This window comes from Tachypleus tridentatus, chromosome 2 (genome assembly GCF_004210375.1).
Source record: "Tachypleus tridentatus isolate NWPU-2018 chromosome 2, ASM421037v1, whole genome shotgun sequence".
Lineage (NCBI taxonomy): Eukaryota > Metazoa > Arthropoda > Merostomata > Xiphosura > Limulidae > Tachypleus > Tachypleus tridentatus.
The window spans coordinates 14,658,707-14,679,530 of NC_134826.1; the positions used below are offsets into that span (position 1 = coordinate 14,658,707).

The 20,824-nt window shown below is 35.3% G+C and overlaps 1 protein-coding gene across 2 annotated transcripts in view; it reads right to left on the reverse strand.

Moving 5' to 3' along the window:
• The window catches only part of LOC143238457 (ras-like protein family member 12), a 54,867-nt gene extending 34,437 nt beyond the window's left edge, over positions 1 to 20,430 (reverse strand). Inside the window, exon 1 of one of the 2 annotated variants that reach the window (XM_076478709.1) lies at positions 20,067 to 20,422. In XM_076478709.1, coding sequence (XP_076334824.1) covers positions 20,067 to 20,139 — 73 coding nt within the window. In that variant the 5' untranslated portion in view covers positions 20,140 to 20,422. Of the gene's footprint in view, positions 1 to 20,066 lie in introns of both variants that reach the window. The other variant, XM_076478718.1, reaches the window with a different exon arrangement.
• Between the last annotated feature and the right edge of the window lie 394 nt (positions 20,431 to 20,824).

The window sequence follows — 20,824 nt, forward strand, 5'->3', positions numbered from 1 at the left end:
TCTGACAAAATGAACTGTACTTATGATTATCATTTGGTTTCCATGCTATTAGGTAGTGTTGTCTGACAAGATGGACTGTACTTATGATTATCATTTGGTTTCCATGCTAATGGGTGGTATTGTCTGACAAAATGAACTGTACTTATGATTATCATTTGGTTTCCATGCTAATGGGTGGTATTGTCTGACAAAATGGACTGTACTTATGATTATCATTTGGTTTCCATGCTATTAGGTAGTATAGTCTGACAAGATGGACTGTACTTATGATTATCATTTGGTTTCCATGCTATTAGGTAGTATTGTCTGACAAAATGAACTGTACTTATGATTATCATTTGGTTTCCATGCTAATGGGTGGTGTTGTCTGACAAAATGGACTGTACTTATGATTATCATTTGGTTTCCATGCTATTAGGTAGTGTTGTCTGACAAGATGGACTGTACTTATGATTATCATTTGGTTTCCATGCTAATGGGTGGTATTGTCTGACAAAATGAACTGTACTTATGATTATCATTTGGTTTCCATGCTAATGGGTGGTATTGTCTGACAAAATGGACTGTACTTATGATTATCATTTGGTTTCCATGCTATTAGGTAGTATAGTCTGACAAGATGGACTGTACTTATGATTATCATTTGGTTTCCATGCTATTAGGTAGTATTGTCTGACAAAATGAACTGTACTTATGATTATCATTTGGTTTCCATGCTATTAGGTAGTATTGTCTGACAAAATGGACTGTACTTATGATTATCATTTGGTTTCCATGCTATTAGGTAGTGTTGTCTGACAAGATGGACTGTACTTATGATTATCATTTGGTTTCCATGCTAATGGGTGGTATTGTCTGACAAAATGAACTGTACTTATGATTATCATTTGGTTTCCATGCTAATGGGTGGTATTGTCTGACAAAATGGACTGTACTTATGATTATCATTTGGTTTCCATGCTATTAGGTAGTATAGTCTGACAAGATGGACTGTACTTATGATTATCATTTGGTTTCCATGCTATTAGGTAATATTGTCTGACAAAATGGACTGTACTTATGATTATCATTTGGTTTCCATGCTATTAGGTAGTATTGTCTGACAAAATGGACTATACTTATGATTATCATTTGGTTTCCATGCTATTAGGTAGTGTTGTCTGACAAGATGGACTATACTTATGATTATCATTTGGTTTCCATGCTATTAGGTAGTATTGTCTGACAAAATGAACTGTACTTATGATTATCATTTGGTTTCCATGCTAATGGGTGGTATTGTCTGACAAAATGGACTGTACTTATGATTATCATTTGGTTTCCATGCTAATGGGTGGTATTGTCTGACAAGATGGACTGTACTTATGATTATCATTTGGTTTCCATGCTATTAGGTAGTATTGTCTGACAAAATGGACTGTACTTATGATTATCATTTGGTTTCCATGCTATTAGGTAGTATTGTCTGACAAAATGAACTGTACTTATGATTATCATTTGGTTTCCATGCTATTAGGTAGTGTTGTCTGACAAAATGCACTGTACTTATGATTATCATTTGGTTTCCATGCTATTAGGTAGTATTGTCTAACAAAATTCACTGTACTTATGATTATCATTTGGTTTCCATGCTATTAGGTAGTGTTGTCTGACATGATGGACTGTACTTATGATTATCATTTGGTTTCCATACTATTAGGTAGTATTGTCTGACAAAATGAACTGTACTTATGATTATCATTTGGTTTCCATACTATTAGGTAGTGTTGTCTGACAAGATGGACTGTACTTATGATTATCATTTGGTTTCCATGCTATTAGGTAGTATTGTCTGACAAAATGAACTGTACTTATGATTATCATTTGGTTTCCATGCTATTAGGTGGTATTGTCTGACAAATTGGACTGTACTTATGATTATCATTTGGTTTCCATGCTATTAGGTGGTATTGTCTGACAAATTGGACTGTACTTATGATTATCATTTGGTTTCCATGCTAATGGGTGGTATTGTCTGACAAAATGGACTGTACTTATCATTATCATTTGGCTTCCATGCTATTAGGTAGTATTGTCTGACAAAATGCACTGTACTTATGATTATCATTTGGTTTCCATGATATTAGGTAGTATTGTCTGACAAGATGGACTATACTTATGATTATCATTTGGTTTCCATGCTATTAAATAGTGTTGTCTGACAAGATGGACTGTACTTATGATTATCATTTGGCTTCCATGTTATTAGGTGGCATTGTCTGACAAAATGCACTGTACTTATGATTATCATTTGGTTTCCATGCTATTAGGTAGTATTGTCTAACAAAATGCACTGTACTTATGATTATCATTTGGTTTCCATGCTATTAGGTAGTATTGTCTGACAAGATGGACTGTACTTATGATTATCATTTGGTTTCCATGCTATTAGGTAGTATTGTCTGACAAGATGGACTATACTTATGATTATCATTTGGTTTCCATGCTATTAGGTAGTGTTGTCTGACAAGATGGACTGTACTTATGATTATCATTTGGTTTCCATGCTATTAAATAGTGTTGTCTGACAAGATGGACTGTACTTATGATTATCATTTGGTTTCCATGCTATTAGGTAGTGTTGTCTGACAAGATGGACTGTACTTATGATTATCATTTGGTTTCCATACTATTAGGTAGTGTTGTCTGACAAGATGGACTGTACTTATGATTATCATTTGGTTTCCATGCTATTAGGTAGTATTGTCTGACAAGATGGACTGTACTTATAATTATCATTTGGTTTCCATGCTATTAGGTAGTGTTGTCTGACAATATGGACTATACTTATGATTATCATTTGGTTTCCATGCTATTAGGTAGTGTTGTCTGACAAGATGGACTGTACTTATGATTATCATATGGTTTCCATGCTATTAGGTAGTATTGTCTGACAAAATGGACTGTACTTATGATTATCATTTGGTTTCCATGCTATTAGGTAGTATTGTCTAACAAAATGCACTGTACTTATGATTATCATTTGGTTTCCATGCTATTAGGTAGTATTGTCTGACAAGATGGACTGTACTTATGATTATCATTTGGTTTCCATGCTATTAGGTAGTATTGTCTGACAAGATGGACTGTAGTTATGATTATCATTTGGTTTCCATGTTATTAAATAGTGTTGTCTGACAAGATGGACTGTACTTATGATTATCATTTGGTTTCCATGCTATTAAATAGTGTTGTCTGACAAGATGGACTGTACTTATGATTATCATTTGGTTTCCATGCTATTAGGTAGTGTTGTCTGACAAGATGGACTGTACTTATGATTATCATTTGGTTTCCATGCTATTAGGTAGTGTTGTCTGACAAGATGGACTGTACTTATGATTATCATTTGGTTTCCATACTATTAGGTAGTGTTGTCTGACAAGATGGACTGTACTTATGATTATCATTTGGTTTCCATGCTATTAGGTAGTATTGTCTGACAAGATGGACTGTACTTATGATTATCATTTGGTTTCCATGCTATTAGGTGGCATTGTCTGACAAAATGCACTGTACTTATGATTATCATTTGGTTTCCATGCTATTAAATAGTGTTGTCTGACAAGATGGACTGTACTTATGATTATCATTTGGTTTCCATGCTATTAGGTAGTGTTGTCTGACAAGATGGACTGTACTTATGATTATCATTTGGTTTCCATGCTAATGGGTGGTATTGTCTGACAAAATGAACTGTACTTATGATTATCATTTGGTTTCCATGCTAATGGGTGGTATTGTCTGACAAAATGGACTGTACTTATGATTATCATTTGGTTTCCATGCTATTAGGTAGTGTTGTCTGACAAGATGGACTGTACTTATGATTGTCATTTGGCTTCCATGCTATTAGGTAGTATTGTCTGACAAAATGCACTGTACTTATGATTATCATTTGGTTTCTATGCTATTAGGTAGTATTGTCTGACAAAATGAACTGTACTTATGATTATCATTTGGTTTCCATGCTATTAGGTAGTATTGTCTGACAAAATGAACTGTACTTATGATTATCATTTGGTTTCCATGCTATTAGGTAGTGTTGTCTGACAAGATGGACTGTACTTATGATTATCATTTGGTTTCCATGCTAATGGGTGGTATTGTCTGACAAAATGAACTGTACTTATGATTATCATTTGGTTTCCATGCTAATGGGTGGTATTGTCTGACAAAATGGACTGTACTTATGATTATCATTTGGTTTCCATGCTATTAGGTAGTATAGTCTGACAAGATGGACTGTACTTATGATTATCATTTGGTTTCCATGCTATTAGGTAGTATTGTCTGACAAAATGAACTGTACTTATGATTATCATTTGGTTTCCATGCTAATGGGTGGTATTGTCTGACAAAATGGACTGTACTTATGATTATCATTTGGTTTCCATGCTATTAGGTAGTGTTGTCTGACAAGATGGACTGTACTTATGATTATCATTTGGTTTCCATGCTAATGGGTGGTATTGTCTGACAAAATGAACTGTACTTATGATTATCATTTGGTTTCCATGCTAATGGGTGGTATTGTCTGACAAAATGGACTGTACTTATGATTATCATTTGGTTTCCATGCTATTAGGTAGTATAGTCTGACAAGATGGACTGTACTTATGATTATCATTTGGTTTCCATGCTATTAGGTAGTATTGTCTGACAAAATGAACTGTACTTATGATTATCATTTGGTTTCCATGCTATTAGGTAGTATTGTCTGACAAAATGGACTGTACTTATGATTATCATTTGGTTTCCATGCTATTAGGTAGTGTTGTCTGACAAGATGGACTGTACTTATGATTATCATTTGGTTTCCATGCTAATGGGTGGTATTGTCTGACAAAATGAACTGTACTTATGATTATCATTTGGTTTCCATGCTAATGGGTGGTATTGTCTGACAAAATGGACTGTACTTATGATTATCATTTGGTTTCCATGCTATTAGGTAGTATTGTCTGACAAGATGGACTGTACTTATGATTATCATTTGGTTTCCATGCTATTAGGTAATATTGTCTGACAAAATGGACTGTACTTATGATTATCATTTGGTTTCCATGCTATTAGGTAGTATTGTCTGACAAAATGGACTATACTTATGATTATCATTTGGCTTCCATGCTATTAGGTAGTATTGTCTGACAAAATGCACTGTACTTATGATTATCATTTGGTTTCCATGATATTAGGTAGTATTGTCTGACAAGATGGACTATACTTATGATTATCATTTGGTTTCCATGCTATTAAATAGTGTTGTCTGACAAGATGGACTGTACTTATGATTATCATTTGGCTTCCATGTTATTAGGTGGCATTGTCTGACAAAATGCACTGTACTTATGATTATCATTTGGTTTCCATGCTATTAGGTAGTATTGTCTAACAAAATGCACTGTACTTATGATTATCATTTGGTTTCCATGCTATTAGGTAGTATTGTCTGACAAAATGAACTGTACTTATGATTATCATTTGGTTTCCATGCTATTAGGTAGTGTTGTCTGACAAAATGCACTGTACTTATGATTATCATTTGGTTTCCATGCTATTAGGTAGTGTTGTCTGACATGATGGACTGTACTTATGATTATCATTTGGTTTCCATACTATTAGGTAGTATTGTCTGACAAAATGAACTGTACTTATGATTATCATTTGGTTTCCATACTATTAGGTAGTGTTGTCTGACAAGATGGACTGTACTTATGATTATCATTTGGTTTCCATGCTATTAGGTAGTATTGTCTGACAAAATGAACTGTACTTATGATTATCATTTGGTTTCCATGCTATTAGGTGGTATTGTCTGACAAATTGGACTGTACTTATGATTATCATTTGGTTTCCATGCTATTAGGTGGTATTGTCTGACAAATTGGACTGTACTTATGATTATCATTTGGTTTCCATGCTAATGGGTGGTATTGTCTGACAAAATGGACTGTACTTATGATTATCATTTGGTTTCCATGCTAATGGGTGGTATTGTCTGACAAGATGGACTGTACTTATGATTATCATTTGGTTTCCATGCTATTAGGTAGTATTGTCTGACAAAATGGACTGTACTTATGATTATCATTTGGTTTCCATGCTATTAGGTAGTATTGTCTGACAAAATGAACTGTACTTATGATTATCATTTGGTTTCCATGCTAATGGGTGGTATTGTCTGACAAAATGGATTGTACTTATGATTATCATTTGATTTCCATGCTATTATGTAGTATTGTCTGACAAATTGGACTGTACTTGTGATTATCATTTGGTTTCCATGCTATTAGGTGGTATTGTCTGACAAATTGGACTGTACTTATGATTATCATTTGATTGAGAGGATTTTCAGACCTTGGTGTTTGAGTTATTTTGTAAGCTATCATATGTAGACGTTACCCGTTTGATTATCACATAGATTAGTACAACTGGTGCTAATCAATGTAATACATAGATCACCGACAATGTTCACATCTACTTATGGTTACTAGAAACTCAGAAACGCAGGCAAAAGATCATTGTTATTCTTGATTGCTGAACTATCAACTGACTTCTAGAAACAAATTGATGGTTCATCTTATCAGGTTAAAAAATGAAAGTTCTGTTGAACAGATCATAAGGTATTTGGAAGACTCTCACAGTACAAATAAATAAGTACAACTCCGTCATGTGTAGCGAGGGAGTTGTGAGATTTCTCACCTCAAACTACAAATTTGGTGACCGTCAGTTAAAGCAAGTGGATCAACTTACGTATAGTGATGTCGTGGTAGACCACTGTTGTTAGAAGTGTAGGACAGTGACTGTATTTTTCCGTGAACTGTTGTCAGATGCATCGCTTGCTTCTTAAAAGATTTAGTGCTGGGGCTCGTAGGTTCGGAAAGTTTCGGCATTTCAGTGTATATCAGTCATGGTTTTCTATTCTGATGTTTAAAGAAGACACCAGCTGGGATACGGGGTAGTGTCGAATAGAATTACAGAATGGGCCCAGTGTGGTAATGCCTTGCAAGACCTCTAACTGTTGTACTTAGACAAGGTTAGTTTTAGTGTGTATTGATGTACAATTCGTAATAACAGTAATATAAATCATGGCTACAAGAATTTTGCTGTGAAGTTTCGTTAGTTTGGCTGAATTATGTCAGTGATACTTATACAGCCTGTTTGGTTAATTGATCAAGTTACAGTAACGAAAGTGGGTAAATTTTGAGACATATGTATAATTAACTATCTACCTGCGCGTGTGTGTGGTAATGCACACATAAATGAAGATTTACTTAAAGCCATTCTTGCGTGTTGCATGACACGATTGAATCAATTACTCAGAACACAATTTATACACAACGTTTGAATGAAAACAAAGGATTTGATCTGGATGTTGAAACCTTGATTGAGAAGTTAATTGTGACTGCTAGACTAGAGTGTCAAGTATTATTTTACAGAACAATGAGCCTGTTCTTTTCATTAATGCTAATGAAGGTATTCTTCAATTTTGACATTGAAATGTTAATCAAGCAGTGTATTTTTATGGAAGAGGTAAGGGTGACAGCTAGACTCCCATTATACTTTCAAGAAAACACAGTTTTGTCGGGTTTTTGTTTCTTTATTTACCTATGAATATTTCAAATGAATTAAAATTTAAGCAAGTAAGTGAAATTAGATGTAAACAAAATTCACAAATGGTAGCTAATACCATATCAGGAGAAACTAATACCATATCAGAAGAAACTAATACCATATCAGGAGAAACTAATACCATATCAGAAGAAACTAATACCATATCAGGAGAAACTAATACCATATCAGAAGAAACTAATACCATATCAGAAGAAACTAATACCATATCAGGAGAAACTAATACCATATCAGGAGAAACTAATACCATATCAGAAGAAACTAATACCATATCAGGAGAAACTAATACCATATCAGAAGAAACTAATACCATATCAGGAGAAACTAATACCATATCAGGAGAAACTAATACCATATCAGAAGAAACTAATACCATATCAGAAGAAACTAATACCATATCAGGAGAAACTAATACCATATCAGGAGAAACTAATACCATATCAGAAGAAACTAATACCATATCAGGAGAAACTAATACCATATCAGGAGAAACTAATACCATATCAGGAGAAACTAATACCATATCAGAAGAAACTAATACCATATCAGGAGAAACTAATACCATATCAGGAGAAACTAATACCATATCAGAAGAAACTAATACCATATCAGGAGAAACTAATACCATATCAGAAGAAACTGATACCATATCAGGAGAAACTAATACCATATCAGGAGAAACTAATACCATATCAGGAGAACTTCGCGTGTCCATCGTTTTATTTAGCTATGATTAAATATAATCACTGAAGTCGATTGAAATATTCCAAAAAACTTTAAGTTTTATGAATAGTTTTTAACATTATTTCGATAAAAGCTGTATTTATAATCCATAAAATGCAAACTGTGTGTATCTATATATGTATACATATACATATTTATAAACAAAGACAAGAAATAACACATGGTGTTGTTTTGTAGTTGTCTTTTTCTGTAGAGTGCTTGTATCTGAAATGGTCGAATGGATGACGAGATATGGGTATAATGGGCAGAAACTTTAGGTTATTGACTGTGTGATGGCCAATGTCTTTTGATTACCACTGTAGATACTCGATTTTTTCAGTCTATCCCACTGGACCGGGCTTTATTTTGTATGATGGTCAGATAGTAGTAAAAAAAATTGGATGGGTTCTTTGATAGGCTTAAGCTGTTGCCATGACGGTAAAAAACTGGAGGTCACAAATAGTCGTAAGTCAAGTATGAAAATTAAAAACTTCTGTGTGGACTGAGTTGTCCATAGGTAGTTGTGGTACACGTTCTATAGGCAAGAGGTACGTGTAAGCCTGTGGAAATGTTACTTCACCAAGGCAATAATGTTTGTGGCAGAGATTCTCTGTAACAGTAGAACTTTAGCCCACACTTTTGGCCAAGTTTTCTGACCAGTCAGAATTCGTTTGGTTCTGCGTTTTCAGTCCTGTTTTTTAATACTTGAAATAGAATTAAAACCCCTTCCAGATATATTTGTTATTAGCCAGCTAATTGTGAGCCATTATTCTTCTAGTTGCAACAAAACTCATTGCCTGAACAACAACAAAAGTAATAATGTCCTTGACGTCACAGTAGGCTGCATACTGGACAAGCTAGTACAAACAAAAGTAATAACGTCCTTGACGTGACAGTAGGTTGCATACTGAACAAGCTAGTACAAACAAAAGTAATAACGTCCTTGACGTCACAGTAGGCTGCATACTGAACAAGCTAGTACAAACAAAAGTAAAAACGTCCTTGACGTGACAGTAGGCTACATATTGAACAAGCTAGTACAAACAAAAGTAATAACGCCCTTGACGTCACAGCAGGCTACATACTGAAAAAGCTAGAACTTACTAGTCAGTCGTCTTATCGTTAAGTGAAAACAAGTAAAACGCTTAAATATATATAAATATAAACGTCTATAAAACGCTCTATTTCAGCCACATTTGTGCTTCATCTGGCATAAGTACCACTTTGTATCCAGTGTTTATCAGTGTTACAAATTAAAGAAGTTTTGTAACTTATATTTCAAAATAAGTTTTGAAAATGTTTTTGTTCATTTCATGTAACATTACGTTTTTCGCTATGTATTGTGATATTGAAGTGTGTTTGTTTTTTTTAATTTTGCAAAAGGGTCCCATAAAATATTATAAGTTCGATTAAGAACTGAATAGTTTTCTATGTCTTGTACTTTAAAGTCAATTTTAAAAAGGAAAGTTTTCGTTGTATTTTTCATTTGACATGAAGTTACTTTTTTGAAGCATTCATTTTTGTTTACTAGGGATTTATTTTATACGTAGTAATTTTACATGCCTTGTTCATATAAAATAGTGTGGTTTATTTTGTTTGTTTAGGGATTCGGTTTTGCATACTTTGTGTATTTTTTTATTCTGGATACCTTTTGGGAAGAGTTTATTTGATATTTTAATTCTGTTCAATTCATTTATTTTTCATTGTATGTTTAATTCTGTTAAAGGGTTTTAGCTTTGTATTGTATGTTTAATTTGTTTGTTTTTTTAGTATCGTATGTTTAATTGTGTTCAAGTAATCTAGTTTTGTATTGTAGGTTTAATTTCTTAAAGGTTTTTCTAGTATGGTATATTTAGTTCTGGTCAAGTGTTTTATTTCTGTATTGTCTGTTTAATTCTGTTCAAGGGCTCATTTTGACGAAGTAATATGTTTATCAATGTGTTTAGTTTACTCATCTTTGTTAAACTGTTTATATTGTGTTATATGCACTATTGTTAGCTATTCCTCCTCATCTTAAAGGGTTAGGTTATCATTATTAAATTGTATTTTTCTAAAGTTGATCTTTGTTTCACTTGTTTGTACCGTTAGAAAAAGTGTTTACACTGGGGTGAGAACAAATGTACTTTGTGTTGGTTTCAATATAGAATATTGATCAAGAGAGCCACTAATTTCCCCTCTGAGAGCCGTAAAAAACGTCACGTGTGTCCTCCATTATAAAGAGTTACTGTCACAGAAAATATGCTAAATTTAGTAACAGTGCTCGTGGTAAGCAGGGTGATGTTGACTTGAGAGTGGCCCTCAGTTACGTGGATTGTATGGTCCGAGGGAGTGAGTGTTGTATATATTACCAGATTCTTCGTTACAGACAGTTTTTCGTTTAAGGGAGGTTTAATATAGAATTAGCGCTGCGAATTATGACGTCAAATAGATTTTACCTTTAGCTAAGTTCTTTAAGCTTTTATTTCTGTTTATCAATGCAATTTACTTTTACCTTTGTCTTCATTTCTAACTTGAAGTTTGAATGTAGGACAGGACTACTGAGAGACACTTCACTTTTAAACTTAGCTCTAATTTGCACAAATTTGTATTTCGTCTTTCTGATTGAGACACAGTTAAAAATCAGTGAAAATCAGGCCTATGCATCATGATAAAGTATTCAATGGATATCCTGTTTTTGCAGATCCTGCCCATTTGCTCTAAGGTAAATCAGTGAATCTGAAATACCGCTCCACATTAAGTCCATAAAGCAATAATCAGGTACTTTACAACGCCAATAAACCGTATCAATAATTAACACCGCATAAAGATAATTAAACGTTGCACAATGACAGTAAACCAAAGGAAGTCCATAATGTGGTAATGAGGCACTACATGATGCTGGTAAGTTACGTGTAATCCTTAATGTCATAATAAGGTACTTTGTAACACCAGTATGTTGAAGTCAGTAAAATGGTACTCAGGATCTCTACAATACCAATAGGACACATTAAATCAGTAAGATGTCAGTAAGGCGTTAAGCTGCAAGAAACACCACCTACTCGGGCCCGGCATGGCCAAGTGGTTGAGGCATTCGACTCGTAATCTGAGGGTCGCGAATTCGAATCCCAGTCGCACCAAACATGCTCGCCCTTTCAGCCGTGGGGGGCTTTATAAAGTGACGGTCAATCCCACTATTCGTTGGTAAAAGAGTAGCCCAAGAGTTGGCGGTGGGTGGTGATAACTAGCTGCATTCCCTCTAGTCTTACACTGCTAAATTAAAGACGGCTAGCGCAAATAGCCCTCGAGTAGCTTTGCGCAAAATTCGAAACAAACAAACACCACCTATGTTTAAAATACGTCTTTGACGTTAGTTGATTTAGCAACTGTGACTGTGAACAAAAGTGCAAATAAATAAAGTGCGTGCTTTGAAGTGTCGCCGAAGTTAAATATAAACGTTCCCAAAGGGAAAGAAACAGATTGAAATCTCGTACGTGTTTCAATATTTTCTTTAAGAGCATTCTTTAAAAAATGCACATACCCTCTAAGTCGGGAATCGAGCAGTCATGACGGGTTTTTCTAACTCATGTCCTATAACCGATTATTACATGTTCGACGCTAAAGAAATATCACCATATTTGTACGTCATGTTCTGAGGTCCCTTACACACAAATTACTACCCATTTAGTTCTTAATTTCAAGGTATAAAAATTCAAATAGCCATTCGAAATCTTCCATGAGTATTTGTTTGGAATTAAGCACAATATATATGTAAAAACAGCTGGTATGGGAGGAGAAAATTCTATGTAGAGGAGCGAACAACGTTTCGCACAAAGCTACACAATGGGTCATTTGTGTCCTGCCTATCACGGGTACCTAAACCTGGTTTTTAGCGTTTTTTAGTCCGCAGAAATACCGCTGTGCCACGAGTATATAACTTTACAACTTCAAAAGTAAAACATGAATTTTGAGCTAACAACTACTTCCTGCTTTTTTAATCCACTGTATACATTTGTATCTCACATTGAGCAAATTGCTTCAATAGAACACTTTATAGGATATCTGATAGACCTTTTTTTGTCATGTCGTAAAGTAATGTCTTTACTCTAAGAGATATTTTTATCGTCTTTTAACTAATTATCTCGATAAACATCTGACTGAATTACACAGTGTTTAAATCACTCGGTTGTTACTTCGAAATATCACACTAACTTGCTGAATTTAGCGCAAAGTATCCGGGAACTATCTGCGTCAGCCGTTACTCATGTTAAATAACATACTAGAAGGAAATCAGCTAATTCAACACCTCCTGTCGCTAACTTTCTCACATTCCTCCCGTCGCTAACTTTTGAGCAGCTCTAATCGAATAATGGGAGTGAAAGTCACATTATAACGGCCCAAAGCTGAAAGAGCGAATATGTACGCGGGGTCGAGATTCAAACGTGAGACCCTCAAACTGCGAGTCGAATATCCCAGCCACCATACCTATATAGCACTTAGAAAAATAATTATCTCATCAACACTATAAATTATGCTATATATATCGATATTTATAATGAATGTTATATAATTGTTATTATACTAATAAAACGTATCTTATGCCAACCTGATTTGCCCACTTCCAAGTGCTCCTAGTAGTGCGATATTGACTTCAGGGAAACCAGTGACGTGAGTTGTCATGGCTACTAATAGGAATGAACGCGTTTTGCGTTTCTTTCGACACTGCTGGCCAGTACGAACTCTTAACGTCAATGTGATATCTTTGGTGGTTCGTCACGCGATGGCTGCGGACGTAAGAAACGCGAACCGGCGCGGGAACAGAGCCGCCATCAAGATACCGACTTTTAAAACGTGCTTGTCTTCCTATGTTACAGTTCCTTTTTTTATACATCAAGAAAAAACTTACCACCAAAATTTTCTATTTCTAGCACGGAGAAACTCTTCTTACTGGCTTCACTCGATAAACCATAACCATTGACAAATTTTCTTCTTCGCGAAAACTGTTACGGACATAATAAACTCAGCAGCGTAAGATGAATTATACGGAAAGATGTATTCTTTGAATGACATTTGTCTTACACTTATATGTGTTCCACCATTGTTTCGGAAGCGAGTAACGTGGAATGTTAGTTGTTTTTAGACTTGGCGAATAAATTAAACTTGCTATAATCGTAAAGATGTTTTAATTATTTAGTTCGTTTTTTAATCTCGCGTAAAGCTACACGAGGGCTATCTGCGTTATCCGTCCCTAATTTAGCAGTGTAAGACTAGGGGAAAGGCAGCTAGTCATCGCCCCCTAACTGCCAACTCTTGGACTACTCCTTTACCAACTGATACTGGGATTAATGGTAACATTATAACGCCCCCCACGTCTAAAAGAGGAGCCATGTGTGGTGTGACGAGAAATCGAACCCGCAACCCTCGGATTACAAGTCGAACGACTTAACCACCTGGCCCAAGTTTCTAAATATTCAAGATAAACACGCACACTCTTGAGCCACTATTTTACCAACGAATAGTGGGATTGGTCATCACGTATATCATGCCCCCAACGGCTGAAATGACGAGCATGTTTGGTGTGACGGAGATTCGAACCCACGACCCTCACATTACGAGTCGAGTGCCATAACCACGTGGCCATGCTAGGCCTACCTACACGTTATTCTTTATGTATCAAAACTTCAGTGTAGTATATGTAACAAAGCTTTTGACAAGTGTGCCAAAAAGTAATGAGACTAAAAAAATCATCTTTCTGTTAGTTTTCAGTACTCATTAAATTCCAGGAAATTTAATTATATTTATCCCTGGAGAGATACGTGCATCAAGTAATTAAAGCTGGAGGGATATGTGCATCAATTAATTAAAGCTGGAAAAATATGTATATTAATTAATTAAAGCTGGAGGGATATATACATCAATTAATTAATGCTGGAGGGATATGTACATCAATTAATTAAAGCTGGAGGGATATGTACAGTATACCAATTAATTAATGCTGGAGAAATTTGTATATCAATTAATTAAAGCTAGAGGGATATGTTTATCAATTATTTCAAAATCGAAGGATATATATATTAATTAATTTCTTCATGAGAAAACAACTCGTATCAAATTCCAACATACTTCTGAGAAAGAAAAATGTCACTAAAACTATATTATTATATCACGTATAAAACGTAACGATGGTACCTTTTTATAAGCATACCATTAGTTGTTTATTGGCACAATTTTACTCTTAGAAAAAAAAATTAGTTAATTAACTGAATCTCGCATCAGGTACAATAGGACTCGGCAAGAAGCTCGATGTGGCTTTGCTACAAGAAAAACACATACACACACACTCACAGGTACGATAGTAATTATAGTAGGAATGGGTCGGATACACAATACTTTCAAAATTACAAGTCATAGATGCACTTAAGGAAGTTTGCAGAGTATTATATATTACGTTATACAGTAAGTATTATCTTTATGTATCAAGGCTTCAGTCACAGGATAAATACACTTTTTAACAAGTATGCCAAGAAGTAACAAAACTGAATGTGTGTACATTAATCAATTAAATCTGGCAGGGTATTCTAATTAATTTCTTCATGACAAAATAATTCGTATAAAATTCGAATAAGGGATTAATTGTTTAATGTAATTCATGATTCGTAAACTGTGTAACGAAACCTGAAATGTAACGTTCTGGGAAGAATAGGCTTAATAAGTACAGTGTATTAATATTTTTAATGAAATATATTATTTAGAATTATATCACTTATTGTGCGTTTGAATACATTTTTCTTTCAGGTCACGTTATTGCCGAACCACCTGATCTAAAGGCTTATATTCCTACCAACTGCTATCAAGGGCTTACTTTCTAACAACTCAAAGTGCCTTGTTTCCATAACCCTTCCCTTTCGAAACAGTATCTTTACTCAGGCCTAACTTTAAATTGTGAATGACAGCTAGTTCGTTTGTTTGGTTTGAATTTCGCGCAAAGCTACACGAGAGCCTTCTGCTCTAACTGTCTCTAATTTAGCAGCGCAAGACTAAACAGAAGGCAGTTAGTCATCGCCACCCACCGTCAACGCTTGAACTACTCTTTCACTAACGAATAGTGAGTGGGATAGACGGTCACATTATCGCCTTCACGACTGAAAGCGCGAGCATATATGGTGTGACGGAGATTCGAACCTTCGACCTTCAGATTACGAATCGAGGGCCTTATCCACCTGGCCATGCTTGGGGCCCGGGTAGTTGGTCTTCAACCTTTCTGTAGTAAACCAGCAAATTTTACTTGTCGTGAGATCGAAACTTGGTAACTCTCGCCAAGAGAGTGTTCTACCGTCACAAATAAAACGTTAATCTACAGAAGTGCTTTATCTGTTGTTAAACGTAAAGCTACGCTTTTTTACAATGGACAAACAGTATTCTATGTGATTTTTGTAACCTTAAAAGCTTTCATACGTACTCGTTAGCTACAGGGTGGGATTAGAAAGGCTGCTAAGGTACTTTATAGCACCTCAGATTATGTGACTACCTCATTATCTCACCAAATAATATTACTTGTAATTATGTTTGTCCTTAAAGAAAATCTCAAAGTTTTTGCTACAAATTAAGACCTAGTAGTTTTGTATAGCAGTATACTGCATTTTCTTTTTCCCTCATTAGGGCAGCGTTAAGTTTTTGAATTTACAACGCTAAAATCAGTGTTTCGATTCCCCTTGGTTTACATAGCAGATAGTCAGATGTGGCTTTATATAAGAAAAACAAACGTATTTTCTTTTTACATCGCGAGTTCTCAAAAATTCACGTAACACTGATATACTATGTTAGAAGGAATTTGTATTTTTGTAAAGTATAGATCTATCGTTTCTTTCATCTTACCTATTTCAAACTATATTTTAATTAACATTTTTAGCGTTCAAAAAAATGGAGTTTTAAGAAAAATCAAATAAGCCTTATTAGTTGGATTACAACATAAAACCTTGAAAAGTCAAGCCCACCTATTGACAGGGTGTGTGTGTTTTCTTACAGCAAAGCCACATGTGGCTCTCTGCCGAGTCCACTGGCGGGAATCGAACCACTTATTTTAGCGTTATAAATCCAAAGACTTACCGCTGTACCAACGAGGGACCTTTTTAACAGTAATTTAAAAACAAAACATGACACTTTTCTGTAAATTTAAATTTTTAGAATTAAGTTTGAGTTTGTAAAAGAAAATACGGTTTTACGACACATTGTTTTACACTGTTAATGATGTGAAATATTTAACAACTAATGCGTGGCCGAAGTTTTATTTAAACCCTTATAGCGTGGTAGCTTTATGAAATTAGAAAAAACAAAATTTTCATGTTTACTGTGTGATTATTTATTTAAAGCTCAAATTTAATAGACGATCCAGTCAATTGCGGATTTGAGTGAAACGTAGTTGACTGAAGAAATATTGTACGTTCTTGAACTAACTGGAGAAACTGAGGTGGAGAAAAACGATTTCCCACAGATGATCTATTCAGAGTAAACCAAACAACTGAGGTACTACTAGAACTGATGTATATTTACAGAGGCTAGCGACGAAATACTTAGGATATATTTTAGAACCTTGTCTGAGCTTAAAATGTAATGAGATTGCAGAGTGATAAAGATCTGGAAAGACATGTTTCCACTCCCAAATAACTCTTGACAGAACCCAGCACCGTGACGTAAACTGTATATATATATATATATAATGTGTGCTTGCCAACCGCGAGTACTGCTGTGGAAGCTTTATTTTTGTAAGCCCATACGTTTTTTTAGAACCAGCCTATCCTAATTACCTACTTAAAAGAAACTTCCGGCACCGATTTATAACAAATACAAGGAAAATGATAATAAATTAAATCAGCTATTTTCACAATGACTTTCAGGTCTATGTCTTCGTGAAGCACGTGTCATCCACCCCCTCTCCATCAGGCTCATGAAACTAAATGTTGTTAGTAATATAACGTAACTATGGATTATTTTCGTCTTTAGCTGATCTTCGTTTATTATCATTTTCCTTGTATTTGTTATAAATCAGCTATTTTACATGAAGAGGAAATTACATTCAGTTTATCAGTAACGTTATATTACTAAAAACATTTAGATTCGTGAGTGACACGTGCTTCACAAAGTCATTGTGGAAGTGGGCAGGGCTTCAGAATATATATCATTGGTAAAACATTTAGCGCCTGTGAGCTAACGAGTCGAAACTCAGTGAAGTTTAAAATATGAAAGTGCACTTCGTTCCGCCTTCTGTTCGTGCAAATAATATGGGGATTTTGATGTGATGTAATCCAACACCACAAATAAATAATCCAAGTAATAAAACAGTTTGTTTGTTAGCCTTACTGACTCATTGGTATTATTTTTCTTACTTTTTCGTCAATAATATCCATAATATTATGGTTTGAATTTCGCACATAGCTACACGAAGTCGTCCCTAGCTTTGTGCGAAATTTAAAAAAATATATATATAAATTTACTGACTGAAACGTTCTGTCGATGAAACTATTTAGTTTTAAATGAACCAAATTTATAATTCTAGATCTAGTACTGTTGGCATACTCTGTTGTTTAATTAATATTAATTATTATCTCTAGTTGATGCATTCTTTGGTCTAGCTTTTAACTCTTCTGCTAAGAATTTTATTATTTATAGTTGTTATAGTAATGTAACAGTTAAGCTTAAAATATCTTTCAAGAATTAAACCGAAACGGTTGGAACAACTGATGGACAAAGTACCCTCAGGACTGCCAATCAAATCTCAAGGTTAAAAGTTAAAAATATTACGTGTTTCATAATTAATCCGATTTCCACGAAAAGTGTCTGTTCAACTGAACTGAAGAACGCGTCCACCTACATCCTTTTGTATGTTCTAATAACTCACCCACGTACAATTTGTTAAAACATTTAAACATTAACCGAAAACTCTCGCTTGTCATCTACAGGAGAGACAAGAACGTAAACCGGAAGCGTCCCTACTCATCTAACGGACAAGAGTTTGCACAATTCTTAGAAATGGTGCCACTTGGATCCTTGTTTACATCAGTTCTGTGTTAGCTGCCTCCCTCTCGCCCTCACACTTTCCCCCTTTGCAAAATCTGACAACTCATAAGCATGTTTTTAAATAGTACCCTATTCCAGTAGAGGAATAGTTATTTCCGACAAATATGGGGCACTGCCGTGGGTTCTCCTATGTCAACTATGATGGCGGCGTTAGGTATGGATATCTTTGAAAAACAAGCAAGAAGCTCGCTTCCCTACGCTATCAGGCCCGGCATGGCTAAATAGTTAGGGCGCTGGACTCGCAGTTTGAGGGTTGCGGGTTCGAATCCCCGTCAGACAAAACATGCTCGCCATTTCAGCCATGAGTACGTTATAAAGTTAAGGTCAATCCTACTATTCTTTAGTAAAAGAGTAGCCCAAGAGTTGACGGTGGGTGGTGATGACTAGCTGCCTTCCCTCTAGTCTTACATTGCTAAATTAGGGAGGGCTAGCACAACTAGTCCTCATGTAGCTTTGCACGAAATTTGAAAACAAACGAACCATACGCTGTCAAGTTTTTGTTGTTGTTGTTGTTTGGTAATACGCCAGCTCACAGTTCCGTGATTTTATGGAAACATACAAGTATACGTTAGTTTTGAACCATTTAAACAACTATCATTACGCTTGCTATGGCAAAGAACAACAAAGTAATCTGAAGTTTACTTGTTACCATCCACAGAAAACTCAGAACGTGTAAATATACTTTATCTTTGACTCACAACACTCTGGCTTTAAGAAATCAGCTGTATGCATATTAGAGAATTACATGAACATGACTCAAAAGTTATGCTAAGACCAAGAATTTTGGAATAGAGAAAAACAACATGCGAAACACAATTGAAAAAACAGCGATTGCACCATTCAGTTCACAAAAAAAAACATAAAATTAATACAAAAAATTAACCCAGTTCTCAGTAACTATAGAGATTCAGGGACGTCATCGTCTTTATACCTTTTACTAAAAAACGTGAAAAGAAAAAGAAATTAACTCAGTTCCTCTAACTACAGAGATCCAGGGACCAGTTCCCCTAACTACAGAGATCCAGGGATCAGTCCTCCTAACTACAGAGATCCAGGAATCAGTTTCCCTAACTACAGAGATCTAGGGATCAGTTCCTCTAACTACAGATATCCAGGGATCAATTCTCCTACCTACAGAGATCCAGGGATCAGTTCTTCTAACTACAGAGATCCAGGGATCAGTTCTTCTAACTACAGAGATCCAGGGATCAGTTCCTCTAACTACAGAGATCCAGGGATCAGTTCCTCTAACTACAGAGATTAGTCAGCCGTTACTCATGTTAAGTAACATACTAGAAGGAAATCAGTTAATGCAACACCTCCCGTCGCTAACTTTCTCACATTCCTCCCGTCGCTAACTTTTGGGCAGCTCTAATCGAATAATGGGAGTGAAAGTCACATTATAACGGCCCAAAGCTGAAAGAGCGAATATGTACGCGGGGTCGAGATTCAAACGTGAGACTCTCAAACTGCGAGTCGAATATCCCAGCCACCAGACCTATATAGCACTTAGAAAAATAATTATCTCATCAGCACTATAAATTATGCTATATATATCGATATTTATAATGAATGTTATATAATTGTTATTATATTAATAAAACGTCTCTTATGTCAACCTGATTTGCCCACTCCAAGTGCTCCTAGTAGTGCGATATTGACTTCAGGGAAACCAGTGATGTGAGTTGTCATGGCTACTAATAGGAATGAACGCGTTTTGCGTTTCTTTCGACGTTGCTGGCCAGTACGAACTCTTAACGTCAATGTGATATCTTTGGTGGTACTTCACGCAATGGTTGCGGACGTAAGAAACGCGAACCGGCGCGGGAACAGAGCCGCCATCAAGATACCGACTTTTAAAACGTGCAGTCCCCCTAGCTACAGAGATCCAGGGATTAGTCCCTCTAACTACAGAGATCCAGGGATCAGTTCCCCTAACTACAGAGATCCAGGGATCAGTTCCCCTAACTACAGAAATCCAGAAAACGTCGTTGTGACACAACATAATGTTTGGGGACAGTAAAAGACTTGTTGGTCCATCTGGCTGTCCAATCTTCTGAGCCAAACTAAAACTAGCGTATTAAATAAATTAATTAAAACCAGTCCTGATCATTCATATACACATCAAGCTTTCTTTTAAACTCACTCAAATTTACTGCTTCCACAACATTCGAAGACAAAACATTCCATAGGCCAACCAACCTATTAGAAAAATTAACGTATCTTAGCTAAAGATGGCATCTATATTACCTACATTTACCTTAGTGTCCTCTAGTTCTGTAATTCTCGCTGTTAAGTATGAAAAATGTGAATATATCAACATTTCCAATTCCTATTAAAATCTTAAATCAATTAATCAGAATTTTTCCAAGTCGTC